We start from the raw sequence: 25,360 nt of genomic DNA on the forward strand, positions 1-25,360 counted from the left end.
TTGATTTAAGGTGTATAATTTGATTTGATTAGCATAAACATTTCCAAAGCTCTTCTTGAAGAACGACAATATTTACAGTTAGCATCCAATACCTAGTTTATCTGATCAGTCCTACAGCTGGTGGAACTGGTGGTGGAACTGAACAAATGCACTCTGAAGAAAGCTCTGGCTACCCAGCTCTAATGCACCGGTTAGCAGACTCCATGCAACCAGCAGCGCACTGGAGTGATGTGGGGAGCAAGCTGTATACACATCGGAGAGCCAGGCCAATTGTGCACTCTCAAGCTCCTGCTGCTGATAGCAAGCACCGATCCTAGAGACACAGGGGCAGGCACCCTAGTCTGCTGGGCCGCTCTGAGCCCCCACAGTGTGTCTGCAACTTGTGACAATTTGAGACATTTGAGACAGATTGCAGTTATACAAGCTAAGCTAGGCTTAGCTCAAGCTGACTGGCGTCCGACTACGGCGAGTGCTAATGTCACAGGAGGCAGAAGCCTTCTCTCAAATAAGCAAGGGTTTTAATTTCTTTTTAAGAGGGTTGAGCTTAAATATAGCAACAAAAACAATTATAATACCTTTACTGAACATGAAATGTTCTGACTGAAGGACTTGTGTTTATTTTTTTAATATTACAAAACACAATTACATTAAACATTAAAATAAATAAATACAAATATTTGTTAAATGTACAATTCTGCAAATAAACTGAATTTTTTGCTCCTAAATCTGCTCATATTTTTAGAAAGATTATCAGAAAAATGCAGGTCAATACTACATTGTTGTATTTTAGCTGTGTTGATATATATTCAATATAACTGAAATATGGCATTCGGTTCAATGTTGTGCAGCCCTACTGGAACCTTGTGGATTCTCACACACTTCTCCACTTCCTGCCTTTGTGGTTCCAGATGGCTGAAGGTGACGGGGGGCACCCACTGTATTCGGCATCAAAAAAAGCTAAATGAATATGTTGAAGGCAGGACGGAGCTATTGTTCGAGCAAAAACACATGAAACTCCCGCAATTCAGCAGTCATGTGAAAAGAACAGCAAAAACACAAAAACGGGACAAAACACGGTCACTGCTCTGTCTTTTAGTCTTATTTTCTCAGTCACTTAATCTATAGGATTAATACACAAAAAGTGCCCCCGGATGTTTGTGTCACTGCAGAAAACAAACGAAATATAACAATGAAAATGATATGGTCACTGCCAGACAGCTCACTGAGGAACATCACAACAATAACGCCACATTAACGAACTCTTAAACATTATATTAGTATCAAGCTAGCATGTTGTATGAGCCCTTTCCCACACAAAGTTTAACACTAAATCCAGATTAAATGTAGACATTTGTAGCTTTCAACATCCAAAGTGCCCCCAAATGTAGTCAGTCACAAAATGTTGACTTGATGTAAAGGTTCTTTACCAATTTAAAATGTTCCTCACATAATTATCTCCATTACAAACACCTTTCTTTATGGAACCAAAAGTGGTTCTTCTTTGGCATCCCTCAAGGAACCATTTGAAGGCCTTTTATGTTTAACAGTGTGCCATTCTAAACTGTTCAACAACACTAAAACAAAGTGCCCCCAAATGTAATCAGTCAGAAAAAACATTGGTGTCTGAATTTTGCTTCTTTAGTTTTGCACTGGAGCTACGAAGCTAATACAGCTAGTACTGAAAGCAGTTAGCATTGTTGCAAACCACACGTCTAAATCATTGCACAAAACAAACTAAATGTAATAACGAAAATGACATGGTCACTGCCAGACAGCTCAACGAGGAACATCACAACAATAACGTCAGCGAGCCCTTTCCCACACAAAGTTTAACGCTAAATCTAGATTAAATGTCTTTTTTTTTTTTTTTGTGAACCCAAATGAAGCAAACATTGGATGCACATTGGATCAACGGTCATTTTTAGTTACTACTGTAGATGTTTATTAAGAGAAGTAAATTGCTCATTTCTAAATGATTAAATATATACAGCAGTCAATTATCATTTTTATTAGAGGACAACATGATGATTAATCCAAATAAAGGCAATGCTGGTGGCCTTTGCTAAATATATTCAGTAATCAATTTTCATTTTATTCAGAGTAAAACACTATAGATTTTTAAACCAATAAAGCTAACGCTGGTGTCATTTACTAAATATACAGCTATTAATTAGCTACCATTTAAGTCAGAGCACAATTCTTCTACAATACTATGCGGTCATATGCAGCCTTGACTACCACTGCAAGTGTTTGGAGTGACCACATGACAATGCGTGTCTGAGGCACGTTGGGGCACGTTCATACTCGTACTCAATGCTGTACGCTTATGATCGGATTACCCAGAGCCTATTTCAATGTCAGGGGTCAAATGTATGGGATGTATGTCATACTGCTGTCTAGAAAACTGGACAAAAGCATGGGTAGAACTAGGGCTTCCAGATGCTTTTGTTAATCCTGCATACATCGGTCAGCTTAAAGCAACAAATCACCACCAGCCAGGTCAAAGCCACCACTGCATTCTCGCAATCTGTATGCGAGATGTGACATACCCATGAGGCATTGCAGCAGTGAGTGATAGGTGGGGGCTTGCACAGGGCTGTGAACAGTGTCTGCAGTACACAAAACCCTTATGATTTCACCCCTGGTGGTGAGCTACATGTGTTTTTGTGTATGTTGTTGCAAAGCACTAGTAAGTGATGATGTATTAAATGCATCAACCTCTCAGGCTTCTGCACACAAATGGTTCTTTGAGGGATGCCATAGAAGAACCACGTTTGGTTCCTTAAAATGGGCATGTATGTAATAGAGTTAATGATCTTGTAAATGTCTTGTCTCAAGAAAGGATCTTTAACAATTTAAAGGTTCCACACATCTCTATTATGAAACATTTTTCCTTATGGCATCCCTCAAAGAACCATTTGAAGGCCCTTTATTTCTTTATTATTTTTTTTTTACAGTGTGGCATTCTGGACTGTTCGACCACACTACAAACATGCTACACAAGCAAGTACATTTTACAAGCAAGTAAAAAAGCAAAAACAATTAGGAATATCAGATATTTAGACTAGATTTAGGATTTTACTTCCTTAAATTTCATTTTCTGCAGTGCAAGAACCACACAAAACCCATGTGTTTACAAAGTATTACATGCAAATTCACAATCTGTCCACCCTGAAAAAAGTGCAGAAACCCAAATTATTTAGTACTGTATTTGTCTTTGCAGATCATGTGTGTTTGGGTATAAAAAAATAAAAAAATAAACAAAAACATATGCACACTATATGTCCAAATGTTTGTGGACGCTCCTTCTAAAGAATGCATTTAGCTACTTTAAATTCGCAGACATGCGAATGCGCACACACACACACACACACACACACACACACACACACACACACACACACACACACACACACACACACACACACAACTTGTCTAGTCACCGTACAGAAGTACTGCCAATTGAATAGCACAATCTGGAAGAATTAAACTTGAACCTAATGGCGTGAGCTAGAGGGGTATTAAAGCCTCCCCCACAGTGGAACTGTGTTCTCTGGAATGGATGGTGCTCCATCCAAAACTTTTGGGATGAGGTGGGTGATGATCTTGCAACATCCTGACCTCACTAATGCTCTTGTCCCTGAATGCAATCAAATCCTCACATCAACACTCCAAAATCTAGTAGAAAGCCTTCCCTGAAAAGCAGTGGCAGGTACTTAAAAAAATAGGAACACACATTCGTTCCTCGCTCAGTACAAATGCGATTTGCTGGAAAAATGCACCATTCCCTTGTGTCTTCATCAGCACGGCTGTGGGAGACTGTATTGCCTCCCTTTAGTTAAGAAAGAAGCAGAGTTTGCTGTTCCCTGCATTCCCACCATAGCTCACAGAGCAGACGTAATCTCTGACTTTGTGAAAGTCCTCCCTTTTATTTTGTTTACCACTGATAAAACACCTCAGGGTCACAGAAAACTCCTCTCTACAGCTGCAAACAGCTGCTACTGCTTGCTGAGATTTCACATGGGAAAAAAAACTACAACACAGAGCATCCCTTGCGCTCTACTGCCTATCGAATGCTTGGGCAGGCATATTTCAGAGTGATGCTAGATTTGATTAACCAGTACTTGGTATCTGAATATCTGAAAAAACCAGATGAAGATTTAAACAGATGAAGATCTAAACATCTCTCCGTTTCAAATGCTAAATTCCTCCAAACGGGCAAAGAAAACATGCTCATTTGGCAGAAAACATTGAGTTAACTTTTGACACTTGGCCAAGCGTAAGGATCTGAGCATCCACAAGAAGAGCCATATCATCATCGCTAGACGACTGGGTCAAAACATTTCCAAAAAGGCAGGTCCTTTGAGGTGTTCCTGCTATGCAGCGGTCAGCACCTACCAAGCATGGTCCAAGGAAGGACAACTGGTGAACTGGTGAGAGGGTCACAGGCGTCCAAGGCTTACTGATGCAATACATGGAGGCCCCACCTCACAAATTTTAGGACTGCTGGATCTGCTGACAATGTCTTGGTGCCAGATACCAATGGGTCAGAGCTGTTTTGGCAGCACAAGGGGGACCTGCTCAATATTAGGAGGGTGTTTGTAATGTTATGGTATTGTATTGTGTGGCAATTTGGACAATGACAGAAGGACTGTCCAGTATAATTAAAACAGGAATGCTCCTGGCTGTACATTTCACAAACTAGTGGTGAGGGTCAACAGGGTCGGCAAACTGCCCAAATCTCTCAATCAGATTGGCCGCATGCTCTTTCTGCTTACCACGAACTAACTAATCCTATGATGGATATCAGATGTTGACATCTAGTCATCAGCGCTAATCCTGTCACAGCCATTATGCAATTCGCTAAAGCTCAGTGCCAGCCGATTAGCCCTGCCATACGTCACCCTGATCACTCCAAAGTGCCTTCTGTTTGACATTGTTATCAGAGCCACAGACAAACAAGGTTTTCAGGTGTGCACACATGGTACATGGGTGCTAGTTGTGTAATTTGGCGTCCGCATAACAGGCAAATGGTCTGCCAAAGAGCTGGGTGATAAGTTCACTCAACAAAACGTCTAGAGCTCGGAGGCAGTAGGAGTGTGGCGCACGGCCTGACCATGCTGGGGTTGGGTTTTTTATTGGGTTCCTCCTAATTTTTAAACAATTTCCTAATTAAGCGAATGCTTTATCCCCAAGATGTACATTTTGGCATTGTGCCATTGAGTATTTATGACATGACCTTATGATCTTCTGACATGTTAGCGACTTGCGTCACAGCAGTACAACTAGGCCGTCCTATTTTGAAGGCTCTTGCGTATGCAGCTGAGAAACGTGTCCTTCTTTTCCATGGCAACGATCCTTCACCAGTCAACATATCCCAAGATTGGGATTGGGTTGCTAGGTGACAGGGCGGCATCTCGTGACGCAACGGTAAGAGCAGGAACAGCAGTGCTGGGACAAACAGGAAATCCGGTGTAGAGCAGGCCGCCTCTTTTCTTTGACTATGCCTTCATATACCGTGTTCTACGAAGAACGCAGCCCTTAAATTGGGATGCTGGTATTGTTACACCCCTACTTTTTAAGACAGTATCAGTACTGTCAGGTTAGGATCACACCACTCTCTAGATGTCCGAATGGCTGTCGAGAAGTACAGCCAATAGAACAGGACTTTCTGCAGCAGATAAACATGAACCTATTGGCACCATGGTGTGGGCTAGAGGGGTATAAAGCCCCCCCCCCCCCAGCACTGAGCTGTGGAGCAGTGGAACTGTGTTCTCTGGAATGATGGATGGTGCTTCTGGGATGAGTTGGGGATGAAGTGGGGTGGAGATCATCCAACATCCTGACCTCACTAACACTCTCGTCACAGAAAAAAATTAAAAATTTTGGAGAATACCTTCCCTGGACAGAAGAGGCTGTTACTCCAACAAAAGCAGAATACACTTCTTAATAGCCTTAATGTAAGAAAAAAACAATGAATGAGCGGGTGTCCCAATACTTTTGTCCATGTAGACCTGGGACCTGAGACCTGGTATTAAGAGTTGGTTGGTGATTTTGCTTGTCAGTCAAAGTGTCTGTGTGTCCCATCATGTCTGCTAAATTGGACCCTCCTAGACTTGAACCTATGTATCCTCAACATTAGAAGGAACCACATACTGACACCCATGGCTCACTTTCCACCCAGTCAGTGACTATCCTTTTTTTTTTACTCACTACGTACACTTCCTTGTCTGTCTTTTCTTTTTTTTTGAACCATTTGCTGTTGCCATCATTATGTGTAATCACAAGCCCATTGATCTTCAAGAATCCCAGAAAAACACTACATGGCGGAGAGGACGTTCAGAGAAAGCCCTTTTATTAGATCAACACCACTTTGTTCTTTATATAATGCCGGTACGTAGAGTCACTTGCTCGGAGATCAGTACACACATACCATGACAACAACAGATAGCATCACTCAAGTCTGGCTTTAGCCAGATTAGAGGATACAAAATCCCACACCTTCACCATTAGTTTACATAACTCAAGGGACTGAACGAGGATTAGAGAACGGGAAGGCTACCAGCAGTGCTAGCATTTAAGCCAGCACAAACAAACTATATAGAACAGTGCACATTCGTTCTCCTACGATCTATCCAACATAAAAGAGGCTAGAATAAAAAATGGCCTCTATTATTCTTTGCAATGATCCCACTGACGAGGAGCCAAGTGATGATTAAGATGTGGTAGCATGTACACTAGCGACAGCAAACTACATGAAAGCGTGTCTCAGAAGAATGAGCAGTTCCACCACAAAGCCCCTCACACAAAAAGGGGCTAACTTCTACTCAAAAGATTACTGCATATTCCCTCAATTATGCCTTCAGACAATGCCGCTGGCCATTTGTCTTGCATGAAGCATGGTTTTTGGCAGTTGCCCCTGGCGAAAAAAGTCCAACAAGACAAACAAAAACGTCAAACAAAGTAGGGAAAGAGGGCATCGGGCAATGGCCTCCTGAAGCAGTTCCCACGTTCATGACTCGGACACAGTTCCTGCCCACTAAAGGGGAGGAGGAGGAGGAGGGGGATGCATATAAAAAAAAAAGAAGGCTACACTCTGTTAATACGTCAATTAAAAGTTCTCGAGGGACAGTAAAGAATACAATTAAGCAAAAACACTTGTTCTTTAAACAAACAAGCTCTGAGACAATAAGGACTTGAGCAGGGCGCATTAATTTGAAAGCCCTTCCAATCCTATAAACACTGCCACTGTTCGGAGCACATGGGAAGAAACTAGAAGCGAGAAAGTCCCAGCTCGCACTCACACTGAATGTCTGCAAAGGCCTTATTTTGCGTCAGTGTAACCATATCTATTCATGCTGCGGACAGCATTGGAGGGTGTTAGTCTGCCATTGCTATATTTACAGGAGCTTAGCTTACCATCTGCCCCCTGTACTGGCCACACCAGTATGTCTGACATGAAATGACTGCTGAAAAACACATCCGACAGATGAAAATTGGGCTACAGGATGGTAACTGAAGGTATCAGAGATAAATGTTTTCAATATGATCCAATATGTTTTCTCAGCTTTAAAATGAGAAATGGGCTGTTTTTAATGCCATTTTTCAGACCTAAACGAAGTCATTTTCCAGAGAGTGTTTATCTGAGGAATGCTTCCTTCTAGAGAAACGTACCATCAGAATTGTTACTGACGTCAGAAGAAGTGTTAAAGACACATCACACATTAAGACATTACACAAAATAGTACTAAATATGCTCCCTAATGCTTGAGACATTGTTCCCTGACAATTCGGAGAGGTTTGGCCTAAAATGTGTTTTATATAAGGTACACATACAGAGTGTCGAAGAAATAGTCCCAAAAGACAGATTTACCACTATTTTACCATTGCGTACATATAAAACAGTACAAAACAGGGGCTCCAAGTGGCTCTGTGGTTTCACATGCTACCACTAAGACCTGGGAGTTGGGAGTTCGAATCCCGAGCCATGCTGCTTTGCCAAAAGTGGCGGGAGTCCTAGAGGGCACAATTGGCCATTGTCTCTCCGGGTGGGTAGACAGCTCTCTCTCCCCTCGCAACTCTAGAAGCGATGTTGCACGGATGTCTGTGGTGGAGCTGGGGACCCAGCGCTTTCCTCAAAGCGTGTTGGCTGCCTAGTGCTGCCACATTGGCAGCGGTTAGAAAAGAGGCGGTGGCTGGCTTCTAGTGTTGGGAGCACTGCTAGTGCTAGGGAGAGCTGCGAACGGGTGGGTTAATTGGTAGTACCAAATAGGGAAAATAGGGGAAAATCTGGTAAATGATATAGATATTATATATATGATAACAGTTTCCCTGATTTTTGGTTTAAATCAAGTGAGAGTCTGGAAGTTTCTCTACAATGGAGCTTTTTACATCAAACCACTGTAAACATTGACTTTACATAAGTTTACATTTGAACTAAAACTGCTAAATTATCTGTTAATTACAGGAAAAAAGCACAGTGGAGTTCCCCCTTAAGATGAGCATCAGTATCTTGAGCTAGCATGTTCTAACCATCAAGCTACCCTGGAAGAAACACACAGCTAACATCACAATACACAGTGTGAGAACGGGCAATTTCAGGCTAAATTTGTTACGAAATTGGAACTGATTCACTTGCAGGAACACCCCCTGAACATGGTGCCAGTCCGCGCGTTCACACCTCCACTGCAACTGAGCATCCCTCAAACATCTAATCATGAATCTTCTGCTGATACTGGCCCACAGATATGAATGACATGCCATCTCTATAATCAATCAATTCTCCACTTCAAATCACCATAAAATATGATGCCGTCCATCTTTAGTTTCCCTCACAAACTCTTATTCATGTTCAAACAGAACGCTCTTCATGCAGAAGGGGAAAAAAAAGTCAATTATACGTCATGTTGTGCTTGCTGGCCTCTCTGTAGGCTCTAAGTGTTATGTGCTAATCGCTCGGTGTGATGGCAGCCGCGTGTGTGTGTGACCGAGCGAATCTGCTCAGCCTGTTGGCACCCACGCAAACACACACAGCAATGAGAAGGCCAGTTCAGCCACAAGAACATTAGGTCTCCAGCCCACGTGTTTTGACAACACCCAAAGAAGCAATACTGCTGTTCTTGTGTATTAATGCCTCATTTTCTGCATTCAAATAGATTCAAAATACATTTCCTGAACATTCATATGACATTCAAATGATGAGACGCGAACCGCAGGTCTATTGCCACCTATGCTTAAAACACACCAAGCATTTAACATAACTAAGGAGGTAATGCATTTGCTTCAAACGACTGCATCAGTCTGTGTGTATGGCTGGTGAAGGTCCAGACAGCATCCTTTGGAGATTTCACAGAAGTTTGGCCTCTCATCACCTTTGGTCAACTCTGTGAGGTCTAATGCATTTGAACCTTGTTCATTTGCAGACCCAGCACTGCCAACAGCTTTCATGCCCCACTCTTGATAAAAAGAGTGAATGATTTAGGACACAATGAGTGGTAATTAAGTAATTAAGAGCTCAGGACATCTGACGCTTTGTGCAATGGTGAAAAGCTTCAGTGATCGTGGCTTCTTGGAAATGGCAGTCCACAATTCTCTACTGAACCACGCTTAAAATCTTAAAACACCGAAATAGCTTTGGTTCTTTCCCATCTTCCAGGTACGTAATCTGTTATTAGCCGCCAGGTCTGACGCAGAGGCTAAGTCCCATGTGGTTCTGCTTCTAATCTTCTGCTTTTGTCACAATGCGAGATTTATCCTCCTCACAAATACACACAGCTATTTAGAGTGCTTTAGAGAGATTGCAGGGGAGAGCATTTAATCACTTGCAAAAGGAATGATTCGGAGAAGAATCCTCATTACAGCTACGTGAGCTTCCTACCGATCGGCACATCTCGGATGGTACGCGACTAGTTATTGATGTGGGGGTCTAAGAAAGATAGTATCTCATGCGGTTATTGACTGCTGGGGCGAAATTGCCATGGTAGCCTTTATGGGTCCTGCAGCTAGTCCACATTTGTTTGTATTCTACCTCCGAATGCACTTGAGCCTGGCCAGCGTTCAATAACCCTCAGTTCTCACGCGTGAACATGCAGATGAAGTAGGAACTGAAGAAGTATTACCCCTGGGGGAGTCGGAGGACTGGATTAAAAAGCCAGGCATTAGAAGTTTGAATAGGCTACACAGTTGCAGCCCAGAAAAGACACAGGTGTGCTTTCTGGGCCCAGTGTTTAAGATTTCACTCTCCAGGCTTTTTATTCAGTTTTCAGTCATGTTTTAACTGAAGTCAATGAAGTGTTGCTGCAGTTAATGGGTTTCTGCTTCCACAGAAAAGCTAGACAGAGAAGCGGACACATTGTTTTTTGTTATGAATGTATTTTAATGAGCAAACAGTTGGTTGTGAAATTTCTTTTGAAAGGTCCATAGAAAGCATTTATTCAGTATTTTAGGTTGTTTTTGATGAATTAATAGTAGACGTGTGACATTGGTTGGGGCAAAAAGCACCTTTCCCCAAGCAGTCAAAAGCAGCTTCCTCTGGTCAGCTAGGGTAAGCTTTTAGCCTAGTACAGATACCAGCAGCAACCCGGTATCTCTGAACGGTGCTTCCCCCTTTCAGGTAGTGGCAGCTTCGAGCACAGCATGAACTGCAGTGGTCCTTCTCCAAGTCCTGCCCCCCCTGTAAGCTAGGTTTAGCTTTTAGCCTAGCACAGATACCAGCAGCAACCTTTCTCTGACCAATTGTGTGAATAGGTAAGGCAAAATTTTTGTAGGCTGACGTGGTGGATATACAACACATTGGATTTTCGTGGCGTCACAAATAAACACAAATTCAAAACGATCGTTTTTTGTCTGCATGGGCTGAAGAGCCGTTTTGTTATTGTTCTTTTAATGGTAAGGCTACTACAAATTGTTTAGTAAATACTGTAGCACAGCACTATTATGTTAAATTTAAGACTGCATATCGGAATTGCCGTAGTCAGCTTTCCCTCTTGAAGTGAATGCCTTACCGATTTGCAGCAGCACAGGCGTCACCAGGGCTGTTTCCATTGCGTAGCAGAACTCCCGTCCGAACATGACGGCTCCATGCATAACCCACTGGCGCAGGGGGATGCGGTCTATAGAACCCTCACTCGCTGACTCGTCCTGACTCTCCAGGTCCCGCCCACTGGCTCCGCCCACTCCATTAGCCCTGCCTCCTCCTCCGCCTCCTCCTCCCGAGCCTCCAGTGGCTGCCTTGGCAGGGACCACCACGACCTCCTGCACTTGCACAGTATCCGCATCAGTGTTCTGGGGGGCCATCGTTGTCGGCATTCAACCAGCAAGAAAAAGAACACGTCCGGCTCCGCAGATGCACTACGCGCGGCACAGAAATTTCAACGAAAAGCGCAAAGTAAAAACTAAAACTGAAACTGAACAAAACTAAACAAAGCAAAGCGACAGCACGTTTATATCCAAGCAGCTCCTTTGGGTAGATGATCTCACGTCGTCTGGAGGATCTTAACGGACAAACGAAGCCAAAAAAAAGGAAAGATAAAGAAAATCAAATCACTCAGTGCACAAAATACATTCCGAGTAGGACTTCTTAAGGACGCGTTGTGGAGCACTCAGCAGAGCCTTGTCGGGGGGTTTTTGGTATGCAACCGTGAGGGAGATATGGCTTTGTCGTGAGGTCACTCCCTTTGGTGTTTGCCAATGTGTGTGAGAGTATGAGTGAAATTGTGTGTTGCATGTGTGTATGTGCAAACGTGAATGAATGTATGTGTGTGTGGTGTGTGTGTGTGGTGTGTGTGTGTGTGTATGTGGTGCGTATGTGTGCGGTGTGTGTGTGTGTGTGTATTTACTGTCTACTAGAAACAGTAAAAATCCATATCATTTGCCATTCAGTTAATACAAGTTTCATGATTTCGGTGGAGGAGGTGTTGTAGAGGGAGGGCAGGTGGCAGGCCGGTGGGCAGGAGACACAGGTCGGAGCTCGCCGGTGAATCCCCATCGAGTGGCTGATCAATCTGTTTGAGAAAGAGGGAGAAAGTAAGCAAGAAAGAGTTAGTATTCACATACACAATAATATGAAAAGGTACATATGCAGCACTGTACCTTACTATAAGGCTGCCATTATGGACTATACCAGTAACTAAGTGTTTATTCTGATAATTAACTGAGTAATCTTTGTTTGTAAATAAGGCCAAACCAGTAAAATAGACTTTATGGGATTTTCTGACCCCTAGTTTATTTGCTATGGTCTGAATCATATAGCAAGTCTGTAAACTCCGAGCGGTTTCTCCTTGTACTTAAGGGTCTTATGCAGTTGTTTTGATCCACATCTAAGTGCGATTACTGTGTTCACACCTGCCCAAACAAACCACACCAAGGCTAAAAGTGAATCAGAGTCCAACCAGAACTAATCATGCACAGCCTTTCCAAGATTCCAAACCCATCATATACCCATCATAGACTGTGTTCACAGTCCAAGCCTCATTCCCCAATTCAGATGATTTGCTTAGATCTGATTGGTCAGATTTTTGTAGTGTGAATGAACCTATGCATGTAACGACCTGAAAGGGCACATCCATCAATCCATCATCCAATCAATAATGCCACGTGAATGAACCATGTCCCTGGTGAGCGGCAAACTAAGGCAGAATCCCAAATAGACGAAGCACGAATAAGAAAGCATGAATTCCTTCTATTCCCTAGTTCACTAGTAAGTCCAGTAGACATCTGACCTTGCACTCATGTGCGGCTGCTTAGGATCATTAGCAACGCTTTCCTACAGAGATTATGAAAGCTATATTCGCACAATTGAAATGCCTTGGTCAGCAATAAAAGGAGAAAATGGTTTCCCCTTCTGATGACTCGTACAGGAAGGTCATACTTGTACAGGTGCTGCTGCACAGTAGAACGGTGCACCACTACTCTGCTAAATCTTACAGAGGGTCTTTTGAGGTCAAACGGGTGGTTTGGATTTGCCTTTCTAGCAATTTCACAAGCAATTGTCTCTGAAAGCTTTCTTGGGCTTCTAAACCTCAACATGACCTCCAACATTCCTAAATTACATCACAAACTGAGGAAACTAGCTGAGAATAGCACTTTGCAATGTTCTTATAGGCTTCTCTTGTTTTGTGGGCATCAGTTATTATCATTTTCAGAGTGCTCAGGAGATGCTTAGAGGAGCCCATGGCTGCAGATTGTTGGTCAAGGTCTTAAAGAGTCAAAGTATTACTAAAGCTTTGATATTTGCATCACCTTGACCTTCCTAGCGATCATAACGAGCACTTGTGCATGGCTCCTTTCCTTTTTTCCTTTAAAAACTGAACAAAAAGAATTCTGCTGTCCGGATACCTTTGGGTACTACGCTAGGCTTGCGTGAGAGCGGCGTAGACTGGCCTTTCTAGAACATTCCTTTTTCTGCAAAGACTGACCAGAATGCCCTTTAATAAGCATCAGTCAGGGTTCCTTCAGTCCAGCTGAGAACGAACAAGGAGGAATTAGCATGTTTGTAGGGATTGTGCACCAATCGCAGCTCTGTGCCAAAGAAACACCACGCTTCTCAGAAGAATAAGTCCTGCAAGCAAAGATCCGACACGTGAAAGCAAGCAAAAAAACAGCCTGCCCTGCGGTGCAGCTTATTAAGCTTCTTAACGTGATTGAAAACGGGAGGGAAAAGAAAAAAAGGAAAAAAGAAAAGCAGGGCATGCACGAGTATGCTGCTGAAACCTGAATACGTCTCTCTCACACACAGAAAAAGGACTTTGCTCAGGTTTCTCCTGCCCTCTTTTTTCCTAATAGCTAAAACAGAGCTAGTATTGTAATGGAGGGGCACTGAGAGACGTGCTGATTATGCTAGGCTGCGCTGAGTGCACGGATTAACCTCCATTGGAGAAACAAGCACTGAGGAAACCTCATCAGCGAAAAGTGATATATTATCATTGAATTGGGCTACTGGATACTGGAACTGTGCTTCTTGTGCAAGAGACTGATAAGCGTTGTGTAATAACACTTTAGAGCTTTATGGCCATGGTTTATGGTTGGGCTTTATTGATTCATAAATATGGAAAGTGTCATCTCAGCCAAGGAATTCAATAAAAAGATCAGCCATGGAATTTCAAAGACTAAATGACCCCCTACGTACACCTTGTGCCACCACAACAGATCTGACCATTCAAGGAATGGACTCCACAAGACCCTGGAAGTTGTCCTGTGGTATCTGGCACTAAGACCTGTACGTTGTGAGGTAGGGCCTCCATGGGCCGCTTCAATGAGCCTTAGCTGCCCGGTTCACCGGTTCTCCTTTTTTGGAGCACTTTTGGTAGGTACTGACCACTGCATACCGGGAACAGCCCGCAGGACCTGCCTGATGTTTTGGAGAGGTTTTGACCTAGTCGTCTAGCCATTACAGCTTGACCCTTGTCAAAGGGGCGCAGATTCTAATGCTAATGATTTTCCTGCTTTTAACACATCACCTTCAAGTGACCCTTTGATTATCGTCAGTGGCATCGGTCAATGTTTTTCTACTTTACCTGTCCAGTATACTGTCCAGCTGATCAGAGTATACTTTATACAATTAATAACAACTACAAGTACAGTGATATTCTGGTGATCAAGTACAGCGTCCTAACCAGCCTATAGAATCTTCTCAAACCAACCATGTGTTCACGACCTACAGATTACAACAGGAACCAATTAGTCTGATGGCAACCCAAGGCAGGCAAGAACACCTTCTTGGATTGCAGATGGCTTTCATCCTAGACACAAGTCTAATCTGGTACCTGATGCCAGAACCAATCATTTAATCAACAACCTAAAAGGTTATTAGATGGCCTGCTTTCAGAGTCAGGGTTAAAGCAAGCTTTTTTTGACAATACAATGGTTGATCCTGGTGCAGGTAACTAGTATCTAATGGCGAACTCCTAAAATGATACCATCCCGTTCTGCAACTGTAACTTGAGTCTCTTTTCTCACTTTGGCCACTCAAGGTCCTTTTTCCATTCCGTGGCTACCTGGTGACAATCACACTTCTCAAATCACTCTCCAGCACATCAGCTAGCAGAGCAGCAGGGGACTGAACTTCACCACCTCAGCTGTGATGTAACCACTCCTTTCACATGAACGCTTCACCACGCTCCAGGGAGCCTGGGCATGGGCCGGTTTCTCGAAGCCGATGAAGGGAACAAGGATACAGCAGATGTTCTGAATCTTCTACGGAAGACTTGCGGCCTTGATCAAAAACCCATCCTGCGTCTCGCTAGGCTTCACTCTACTGATGCATATAAATGGCTCAAGCCAATCTGTCTGTCTAGATTGCTTGGAGAGGCTCCTTCACCTGCAGAAATGTTTAACATGGAAAGACGAAATGCATCCATGCCGCAGAACAAAGACGAAAGCTTGAAAGAGGACAGGGTTCTCTCAGGCTTTCGAGAAGATCTGCATTCATCAGAAGCTCATTTGGTATGCACAAATAAGGTCAGAGCATGAAGGAAAATGTACTGTTCATGTATGGCTCAAAAGTATGGGTCTGAAAACAGTAGTAAACTGTATACTGACAGCCGGGAGTGCAAGACAGGATGACAAGCCATTAACTGATCTTCCCGAGAAGGAAAGGTGGTGCCTGGTGGGGGTTGGACAAGAGTAGAAAGGTTACACTGCCTGAAGTATCAATATGAAGGAGCTCTTCACAAATGCAGGCAGGCATCAAGTGACCACATTAGCATGGAAGGCAGAGAGCTGACTCCTTCCATCCATCATTTATGGTGTGAGCATGGAGGGGCAGGAGGAGGGGGGGGGGCTCAAATGTGGAGTGTGTACACCTTTTCCCTCTCCACAACAGGCGGTACAGTCTCAGGGTCAGGTTTCTTCATTGGAAACACTACTGGCACAATACCAATTCCACGATAAAGGATGGTTTAGCAAATTGTCAGGTCTGTACAATTTCTCCCTTCCACCGAATTCAGCAGGTAAGCCAAGTCATATTTGTTGCCCGAGGACATGCACTAATAAAAGCAATTGCTTGCTTACGTGGTGTACATTTATGGCATTTGGCTGAAGCTCTTATCCAGGGCACCTTGCATTTAAAATCACACAAGTACAGGAAGTGTTTTTAACGTTTAGAGTCTTGGCCTTATTGACTCTTATTGGCGTAGTTTGGTATGCCTGCCTGGCAGCGAGCGGCGTTGTTTCCCCACTACCCTACACTACTTTTCAGGCTCATTTATGATCAACGATAAATCTGGACACGGACAAACCGCTGTAACGACATTCAGAGCTCCAGTGCACAGGAATTTACAGGCTCTCACAGCTGGTGCTCAGAGTTCAACATCTTGAGAGACACTGCACAAAGCATTACAAAGGCTCTACACGTTTGCAGTGGACTAAGGGGCTGCCACTGTAATTAAAGGATTGCTGGTTTGGATCCCGGGTCATGCCGCTTGCCATCAGCAGCTGGAGTTTGAGAGAGCACAATAGGGGTGGGTTGATATCACTTCCACCCCACATTACTCCTAGCGTGATGTTGGTCAGAACAGGCATCCGTTAGCTGTTGTATCGGAGCTGGGGAGCCTTGCTTTCCTCAGAGTGTGCTGGCTACCTAGCAATGCTGCATCTGTGGCAGTTCGAAAAGAGGCTCTGGCTAGCTTCACATGTGTGTGAACACGGCATTAGGAAGACAATTGGTACGGGCACCCAGAATTCCAGAGGACTTCTAAGAAAAAAACTTTTCGTTTTCATTACCAAACCAAACCAAAAACATTCCCCACGCCATTACACCACCTCAGCCAGCCTGGTCATGACACAAGGCAGGTTGGGTTCATGGATTCATGCTGCTGGCACTGAATTCTGACCGTGCGATCTGTGTGACTCAGCAGAAATCAAGATTCATCAGACAAGGTTATGTTTCTCCAGTCTTCAGGTTCAGATATTAGATATTTGGGGTTTTGGCAATCACTTGGCAAGTTCACGGATGGTGTCTTTCAGCAGTTTACACATAGCAACTGAGCCAGCACAGAGCGAACACCGACTTGCCTCTGACCTGAGGCTCTTGTCGGCAATCTGACAATTGCCAGTGACACCCAGAATTCCAGAAAACTTCGAAGGAAACACATCACCTGACGTTTTTAAGGTAGTTACACAACCCTGCTCGCACCGGGTTCGACTCCCCCTGCTTACCACACACACACAGACACACACCGTCTTGTTAACGCTTCTATTCTCTATAACAGTCTACTCTTTGGAACAATGAGATCCGATTTTGATGCCCCCCTGCAATCTGAAATAGTACTCCATAACTGATACGGGTTAGGAGTGCAATCCTGTCTCTCTGAGTCAGTCATTCTCACAGGCACACACACACACACATACATAAACACTTGGCCCTATTAATCATTCAGGATATGAATGAGCTGAAGGGATCCTAATCCATCGGTGATAAGAACAGCCCGTCCCCAGGTTCTCTGAAACAGCAAGAATTGAGAGAGCTCTCAATGGGCAGTTGAGAAGAAAGCCATTCAGCAAACAATACAGGCATCAAAGGTACGACAATAGCCTCCATTACCTGGTAGCACAGACAGAAACCCGAGGCTTTCACTAGGGGTTGGCAATATAATGACATGTCATCAATAACATGATAGTCATAATACAATTTCCTCTGTACCATTGGGGTATCTAGAGCACAGACCATAAGAGCAACAGATCCAGACCCATTATAGAGAACCTATTGCAGAGTAACAGTGATGCTTTCTGATCTCCAAGCTGCAATACATCTTTTGGAAAATGCCTATTACAATCAAATTGGAAATATTTGTTAGAAAATGTAGCCATTGTGTAAAGTGTGGCCATGAAGGGACGCACAAGGTCATCAACAGTACTCAAACCAGCTGTGGGTGTTTATGCCATGGTGAATGGTGTTAACAGGCCCAAAGTATGCCAAGAAACCATTCCCCCACACCATATCACCACCTCAAACTGCCTGGACTGTTCACACAAAGAAGTTGGGTTCATTGATTCATGCTGTTGGTACCACAATTTTGACCCTACCATCTGTGTACCTCAAAATTCATCAAACCAGGCCATGTTTGATAGACCAGTGCCCAACTGCATCCTCAGCTTTCTGTTCTTGGCGGACTTTCTTCCCACCCGATACATAAGCACATAACCTCTCTCTCTAGGCCAATGCATAGGGAACTCAGAGTGTTGTGTTCTGCATGACTTGAGCCATTCTGTACTGATCTGACCTACAATCTATCTACAGAAAAAGTAACTTGAACTACTGGATGTCAAAGTGGTTGCGATTACTACAGCTGATAACCTGACTTGTGTTACAAAGTCAACATGCAGTGCTCTGTCTATCCCTCCCACACACAGACACATGAGGGATGTCATTCATGCTAAACAGGCTGAAAAAGTGGGTGAGGGTGAAAGCCTGAGTGAATCTAAAAGTTCAAGGTCAGAAATAAGCGAGGCAACCAGTTTCATGAATGTTCCAACCCAAATCAACCCCAAAATATCTAGTAGATCTCCAAAAGGATAGTTGATGACCTCTGCTACAATCTGCTGTACGTCTCAGGTGTCTGAACTTTTGCATACAACTGAATTTAGTACAGTCTGGTGATGTGTTATTCACTGGACTACCTGTGCCAAACATGCAGACACTTCGTCATTTCCTATGGGGGCATAATGCGTACCAACGAGTGGTGCCAGGCCTGACTAGCAGGCTGCTACTCTCTCTTGCACTCTCCAATGGGACTCTATGGCTCCTCAGCAGAGAAGGCACGGCACCTGGGTTTTGCCTTGCTTTGACAATAAAGATAGCTCTTTAGTAGGACAGGTACCATGCTCAATTCCTCTTTAAGAGAGCTGAGAGAGATGGAAGAGAGAGCGAGAGGGAGAGCGAGAGAGTAAGAGGGGGAGAGATGTTAGTGGAGAGAAGTGATCTTATATGGCATGGAAAGAAAGGGCTTTGCAGGTTAAAGTGCTGCTCTGGTATAAAATAACACGCTAGTGTTACAGATCCAGAAAACCCAGGAGAAAAAAAGCCTCACTCCCCTGAAAAACAAGCTCACCACAGATTCCTTCAGCACTCAAATTGGTTTGTTGGTTCTTCTACTACTCTCTCTTACAGTTCACTGCTCACTGGCAGGTAGTAGTGTTATCTGTTATGCCACACCATACACAGAATTGGGCTAGTCATGGATTTGAACCTGGGACCCCTCGCATCATATCCCTAGACAAATGAGGCAAAGGAGTCCGACAACTTAATAAGATAACACCTCATTTGCATATAATAAGTAATACAAAAATGAACTGTCCTAATGTAAGTAATCAACTGGGGAAGTTTCACAGTGATCTCAGGGTTAACATATTTACCCTATTCACCTGTAGTGTACTGATACTTGTGTGTTCAGCATGTAGGCCTGCAAATGAATGCCCATAGGTAACAGTTTGTATATCAGGTAAACATTTCATTATTAGGGTTTGGGTGAGCAAACTAAGCATGCCAATTAGCTTGTGCACGCAAGCACGTGGCAGACCTAAATTACAGTGTATGTTATCCAGGCTGTAGAGCTAGTTGACTGTGGAGCTGTTGTCACATTGAAATAGGTACCTACGGGCCAAGTGTTGAGAAGCCCCCTTAAAGAGTTGGTGTGTTGGGCCACCATGATAACCCTCAAGAGCAGAGCTACAGCATTTAGGTCACTTTCACCAAATAAAGCAGGGGTGTCTCATTCCGCTTCTAGAGGGCCTCAGTCCAGAACTGAGCACTGCCTGATGAAGTCCCTGAGCAAATAAACTAGGTGCGTTAGTCAGCTACAAGGCTGAGGTCAGTATGTGTGGTCAAGTGTGACGGCTGTCAAGTCCAGGTGGGGGTCTGGAAACAAAACTGATGTGCTCTCCACAACAAATGCTAATGTGGGAATCTCCTCAAATGCATCATATGCCACATATGCCTCGGCGGGGGTGTGTGTGGGGGGGGGGGTGGTTAAAGGTTAAGAAGGTTCTTTCCTTCTCCTGTAAAGGTGCCATTATAATCCATCCATCCATCCATCCATCCATCCATCCATCCATCCATCCATCCATCCTCTTACCTACCTCTTTCTGGACAGGGCTGTGGTGGGACCAGAGCCTACCTGGAAACATTGGTACCCTTTGATGGACTGGTCCAGCCCTGTCCAGTGTATTCTTGTCTTGCGACCACACACCCCCATTCACTCACACACCTACATTTATGGGTAGTTTATCATAGACAATTCAACTACCATGCATGTTTTTGGGAGGCAGGAGGAAACCAGAAGACCTAGACACGGGGAGAACACACCAAATAGACAGAGACCAGAGTAAGGATAGAACCCACAACCCCAGGTCCCTGAAGCTGTGCGGCACACGCTACCACTGCACTTTTTGAAATATTGGTAAAGATCACTCTAGTCATTTTTAAAGCAATTATCTTTTGATATTGATATACTAATATGATTTCAGTGTCACTGCACATCCCTATTATGCACAACATATGCTTTTCCTGAATACCATGACTACAGTGGATAGTTATTTAAAAAAAAACGTAGTAATTTCTATTGGTCAACTAATCATGAAATGATTAAATAAACGATTTAATAAACAATTTTTGTATTTTAGTTCTGATTGAGAGGACCCATTCAAATCTACTCGCCAACTATTTGTCTACTTCCACTGTCACTGTATGTCCAAATATTGGTTTACCCAGCAATAACCACTGGTTATGCAGGTGTGAGTACTGGAAACAGAACCAAAGGACCATTAAAGAGGAACAATAAAATGATAGGGGTCATGGTTCAGTACAGACAATACAGGGCAAGCACTATTCGCGTAAATGCAGTAATTTTACAAGCATGAGTGCCACCCGGTAACCTTAGGCTGTAAGCCCTTGGATTTGTAAGGAATTTGTATGGGAACTGTAGTGCTTTAGGAGTACTGCAATGGTACCTGTAACCTGTATAACACTGCTTTTCCAACTGACCCACTGTCTGAAAGGGTTTTTTCTCGTATGAATGCAAATTTGCAATAATGACCTCCTGTAATCGTCCCCAGGGGTGAAAATGTCCCAACTGCTGATCTCATGGAGTCTTCACATAACCCAGGTCCCTTTTTTTTAATATCGCCCATACAGCCCTGAAATCCTATGTGTCATGTTCAGGGAGCAGCAGTTGCATGATGCATGCATAAAAAGCAAAACATCTCAAGAATCAACAGAAGATCTCACAGAGACCTGCACTGCCGCAAAAACCCTACACCACCAATTAAGCTCCATAAACGTTTGAAGAAAGTATTCAGACACGTGGTAGCAGCCTGCATAGGTCCTTATAACTCTTATCATATAATTGTTCAGGTTATCAGGTTATTGACTCCCATCCACTCATTCCTTAGCTCAGCTCTCCACTGTTCTTCACATGATTCAGGGAAGGTTCTTGGCAGTTATGTCAGAAAATAAAGTCTGACCCAGGCACGCTACTGGCTCAGCCCCCGCTCTTATATCATTCAAAGGGCAGCCATGATCTAATAATAGATGCTCTGATTGAGTGGTGTACAGCAAGCTGGGAGGGACAGACACACACACACACACACACAGACACACGCACAGACTATTTTTCTCTGGAGACTTACAGCTTCTTACAAAGCATCTGTCTTTCCTACAAATTTAGACACAGTGGCTCTCAAAAATGAGTTTTTCTCCTGACCAGTGATTCTTCTTAATCATCCTGATCCTAAAATATGTCGCAAAGCCATTTAGTGACATTCAGAACAAACCCCCAGTGAGCTGCTGGAGAACCTGGAGGTGGAAAAAGAGTCATTCCTATCAGAGGCTGAATACTGCCCTGGTAAGTTTAAGATAGAAGCCAGTAAGAAGTCCAGTAAAAGCTATATAGTAATGTGGTCAGAAAGGAGACAGAAGCACGGCAAGCAGGCTAGGCTAAAGGTCCCCCAAGAGCCCCAACAGAACAGCTTATGTAGCTTCTGTGGGTTCTACAGAAAGTTGTGAGACTTTGGTGTTATTCCCCGCAAAAGAGGCTTGCCAAACTGTACCGATTCCTTGACAACCCCAGAGCCATTCTTCTTTCCATCAACAATTCTGTGAGAGAGCCAACCTCCCATGTCTGAGCTGCTTTTGTACTTTCCATTAGAAAGACTAGAACCTTTTCTGGACCTCTCTCCCTTTCTCTGTAAAAGCTGAAAAGTCTCCTCTTCGTCCGGTCCTCAGTCCAACACACATCGCCACTGTGCTCAGGGTGGGAACTGTATTAATTGGTGCACTGTTAAAAACAGAAGATCCTTGAGGGCCTTTTGGAGGACTTCAGTGTGAAACTGTGAAGGAACCTCTAACCTCTAATCTTTTCATGAAAGTTCCTCAAAGAACCTTAAGAGGTTCCTCCACAGTTCCAAACTGAAGAATCGTCAAAAGTTCCTCAAGAATCGTTAACAGTTTAGTTGAAAAATGAGAGCTTGGTACATGGAAATGACAAACCATGAACCCCCATGAAATCCCATGTAATCAAAACTGTAATCAAAAGGCCTATTCCAAAACTTCCAAACTGTTGTGCAACAGTCTTAACACATTTTATTTACGCCCCCAAAGTTTTCATACACCCAGCCCACTAGCAAAAACCTGTTAACGAGAACAGTGTTGACATGGTCGAACTCAACAACTACTGTTGTTGATGCGTGTAAGACTGGAGATAGGGGACTGGGGATAATCCTTTATTATTCCCACAGTGGGGAAATTCTCAGTGTCACAGCAGAATAATAATTTATATAAATAAGAATTAAAAAAAGCAATAACAATATTATTTACAGGTTATTGCAAATGACTCTTAATTGCACATAGTATTTTTGCATTGAGGGATCGCTGTTCCCTGAACATGTGTGTGTAGTTTAAGTGTGTGTGTATGTGGTCCGCTGGGAGCAGTGCTGGTTGAGAGGGGCACATGACTGCAACAATCCCAGATCCCAGTTTAACCCCTTTGAACCCTAGATTTATTATTCATGTATTAACCATAATGCCGAAACTATTTTAATTATATGCCAACATGTCTTGTTGGTTCTGTTTTAGGGCCTATAAAACTTTTTTTTGTTTCTTTTTTTTCACAGTTTTATTGTTTTTACTGAAACCATTCAGCATATTTTGCACTATTGAGGTTGAGTCTGTACTTACTTGTGGCATACCGGCATGGGGTAATCATCAAACTCATACCTTCAGAACAACTGGTATACCAGATATATCCAAAATCATGTGCATACAATGTTGGTGTTGGGATAAAGACTGCATTAGGAAGACTGCCCCAACTCTGCTGGTACTGAATCTTTCCAGAACTTGGTACCTATATTTATAATATAATAATATAAACCCACGTTACTTCCATTGTGGAAGAATAATGTGAACAACCCCCCCCCCCCCCCCCACCTCCCACCTGATATAAGGCAACATCACCTTTAGCTCCAGAGTATTGCAAGGATTTGGGTCACTGCTTTGTTGTTCCAGCCTTGCACACACTGTATTTTCAGGTGGCAGTTATTAGTGAGGCGGCTGTTGCTGCTGACTGGAAGCAGACTGTACTGAGATCAGTGCAGAGGGCAGTGGGAACGGACGCAGGTGGTTTGTTTACTTAATGATAAAAGTCCTTAGAGAGGAGATACTGAGGTAGTGAGCTACTGCACAGCATGCCTGTGCTGTATTTGCCCGTTTGTCTGTATCCTTACTGTGGTTAGTCACTGCAGGGGAATGCAAAACTACAGATGTACAAATGGGTCAGACTATTAGAGGCAGGTCAGCTGAGTAAGACTGGCAGAAGTCCGAACAGAAACAGATGAAACAGGGCACCGTTGCCTTTGTTGCCATTTTGGAGAAAAGAAAAGGCCACACCGTCCTGCCAAAACTTACTCAAACAGCTCACTTAGGAATTCTAGGACGTGGGCAGTGGGTGGCAGTGACCTGTGCTTCTCCGTTTATCTCCCTGGGAAGGTGCAAGCCAGCTTACAGAGCTAAAATAGACCAGTCATCCCTGGACCGCATGGGTATGACCGCCCTAATTCCACGCCGGGAACGATTAAAACCGTCCTTACTTCTCCTCCCTGGGTCAGGCTTACTCCCTGAAAGCCATGTTTTTCAGCACCTGGAAAGCTGTACTTTTTTGGGGCAAAAGAACCAGCTGAAAAAGGCTTGAAAAGCTTAAGGTGTTCATCAAAGTTGATGCTCTGCCTACATTTGCATGCATTGTACATCTTCATATGTTGTCAGACATCAGAGTATCTGCCTAATCAGCCAACTCATAACTTCTCACCGAAGTTATAATGAGTGTTTCTGCCTAGACTGCTTAATGAAAGATGTACACTACAAGACAGCCAATCAAAGCATTACATTTTTAAGTCTTAAAGGCACAGTTACCAAAACAGCTTGCCTAATTGTAAGATACAATACTGTAAAAATTAATTAAAATAATTAAAAAACAATTCCGACAGGTTTTGGTACGTAAAAAGGTCAACGGAGAATGGCCAGACTGGCTGGAGGTGAGAGAAAGGCTAGTGTAACTCAGATAACCGCTGTGTACAATTGTACAGAGCGTAATCCACAACATGTTCAATCTTGAGGTGAATGGGCTGCAGGAGCAGAAGACCACTGTGGGGTTCCACTTCTGTCAGCCAGGAACACAAAGCTGAGGCTGCATTAGACACAGGCTTCCAAAAAAGTGAAAAACATAGCCTATATCAGTTGACCTAACCAATCACTGAATCTGAATCCAGTAGAACGTCATTAGGATGTGGTAGGACGGGTGTTTTGTGGTGTGTTTGTGAAGTGCTCCTGTGATGAATCCCAAAGGAAGGTTTCCTAACATCCTTGTGGGATCCATGCCATGAAGAATTGAGGCCCTCTCCAGTATTAGTATAGCGTTTCTAATATGTGCAGTCTGTAGTCTCATTCTCCTCCCTCTTTTACAACTTCTACTCATACAGGGATGCACGTGCCTTGGATGCTGATTGGTCATCTAATACTGTGGGTGGAATTTTACACTGGATCATCAGAGGTGACGCTGACAGCAGTAACCCTGCCAGCCAGCGTCAATCGATGGCAGAGGAGCTGCGGTTCTCCGGTCACATGAGAAGGCAGGTGCTGGGCCGGGTGAGGCGTGGAGGGGGTGTTGATGGTGGCAAGCCCTAGCCTTGTGTGGTGCAGGGGGGTGGGGGGTGGGGGTGTTGGGTTACATCTAGTTCCATTCTGGTGGAGACTGGGAGGGTGTGGATCATGTACTCCTGCCAGACTTTCAAGCACTAGAGGCCACCATTATGTAAAACGTAACCTGCAAAATGGTCTGCCTCCAACAAATACAGTTCTCTTCCTAGCTCAGAGAAT

General features: G+C 43.7%; 1 protein-coding gene across 2 annotated transcripts in view; it reads right to left on the minus strand.

The window, feature by feature from the left end:
* Positions 1-25,360, minus strand: part of slc45a4a (solute carrier family 45 member 4a) — a 64,235-nt gene that overhangs the window by 26,137 nt on the left and 12,738 nt on the right. For both annotated transcript variants that reach the window (XM_072675351.1, XM_072675350.1), the window contains one exon: positions 11,004-12,002. In XM_072675351.1, the coding sequence (XP_072531452.1) occupies positions 11,004-11,307 (304 nt within the window). In that variant the 5' untranslated portion in view covers positions 11,308-12,002. The remainder of the gene's footprint in view (positions 1-11,003; positions 12,003-25,360) is intronic.

Source organism: Salminus brasiliensis, chromosome 3 (assembly GCF_030463535.1).
Source record: "Salminus brasiliensis chromosome 3, fSalBra1.hap2, whole genome shotgun sequence".
Lineage (NCBI taxonomy): Eukaryota > Metazoa > Chordata > Actinopteri > Characiformes > Bryconidae > Salminus > Salminus brasiliensis.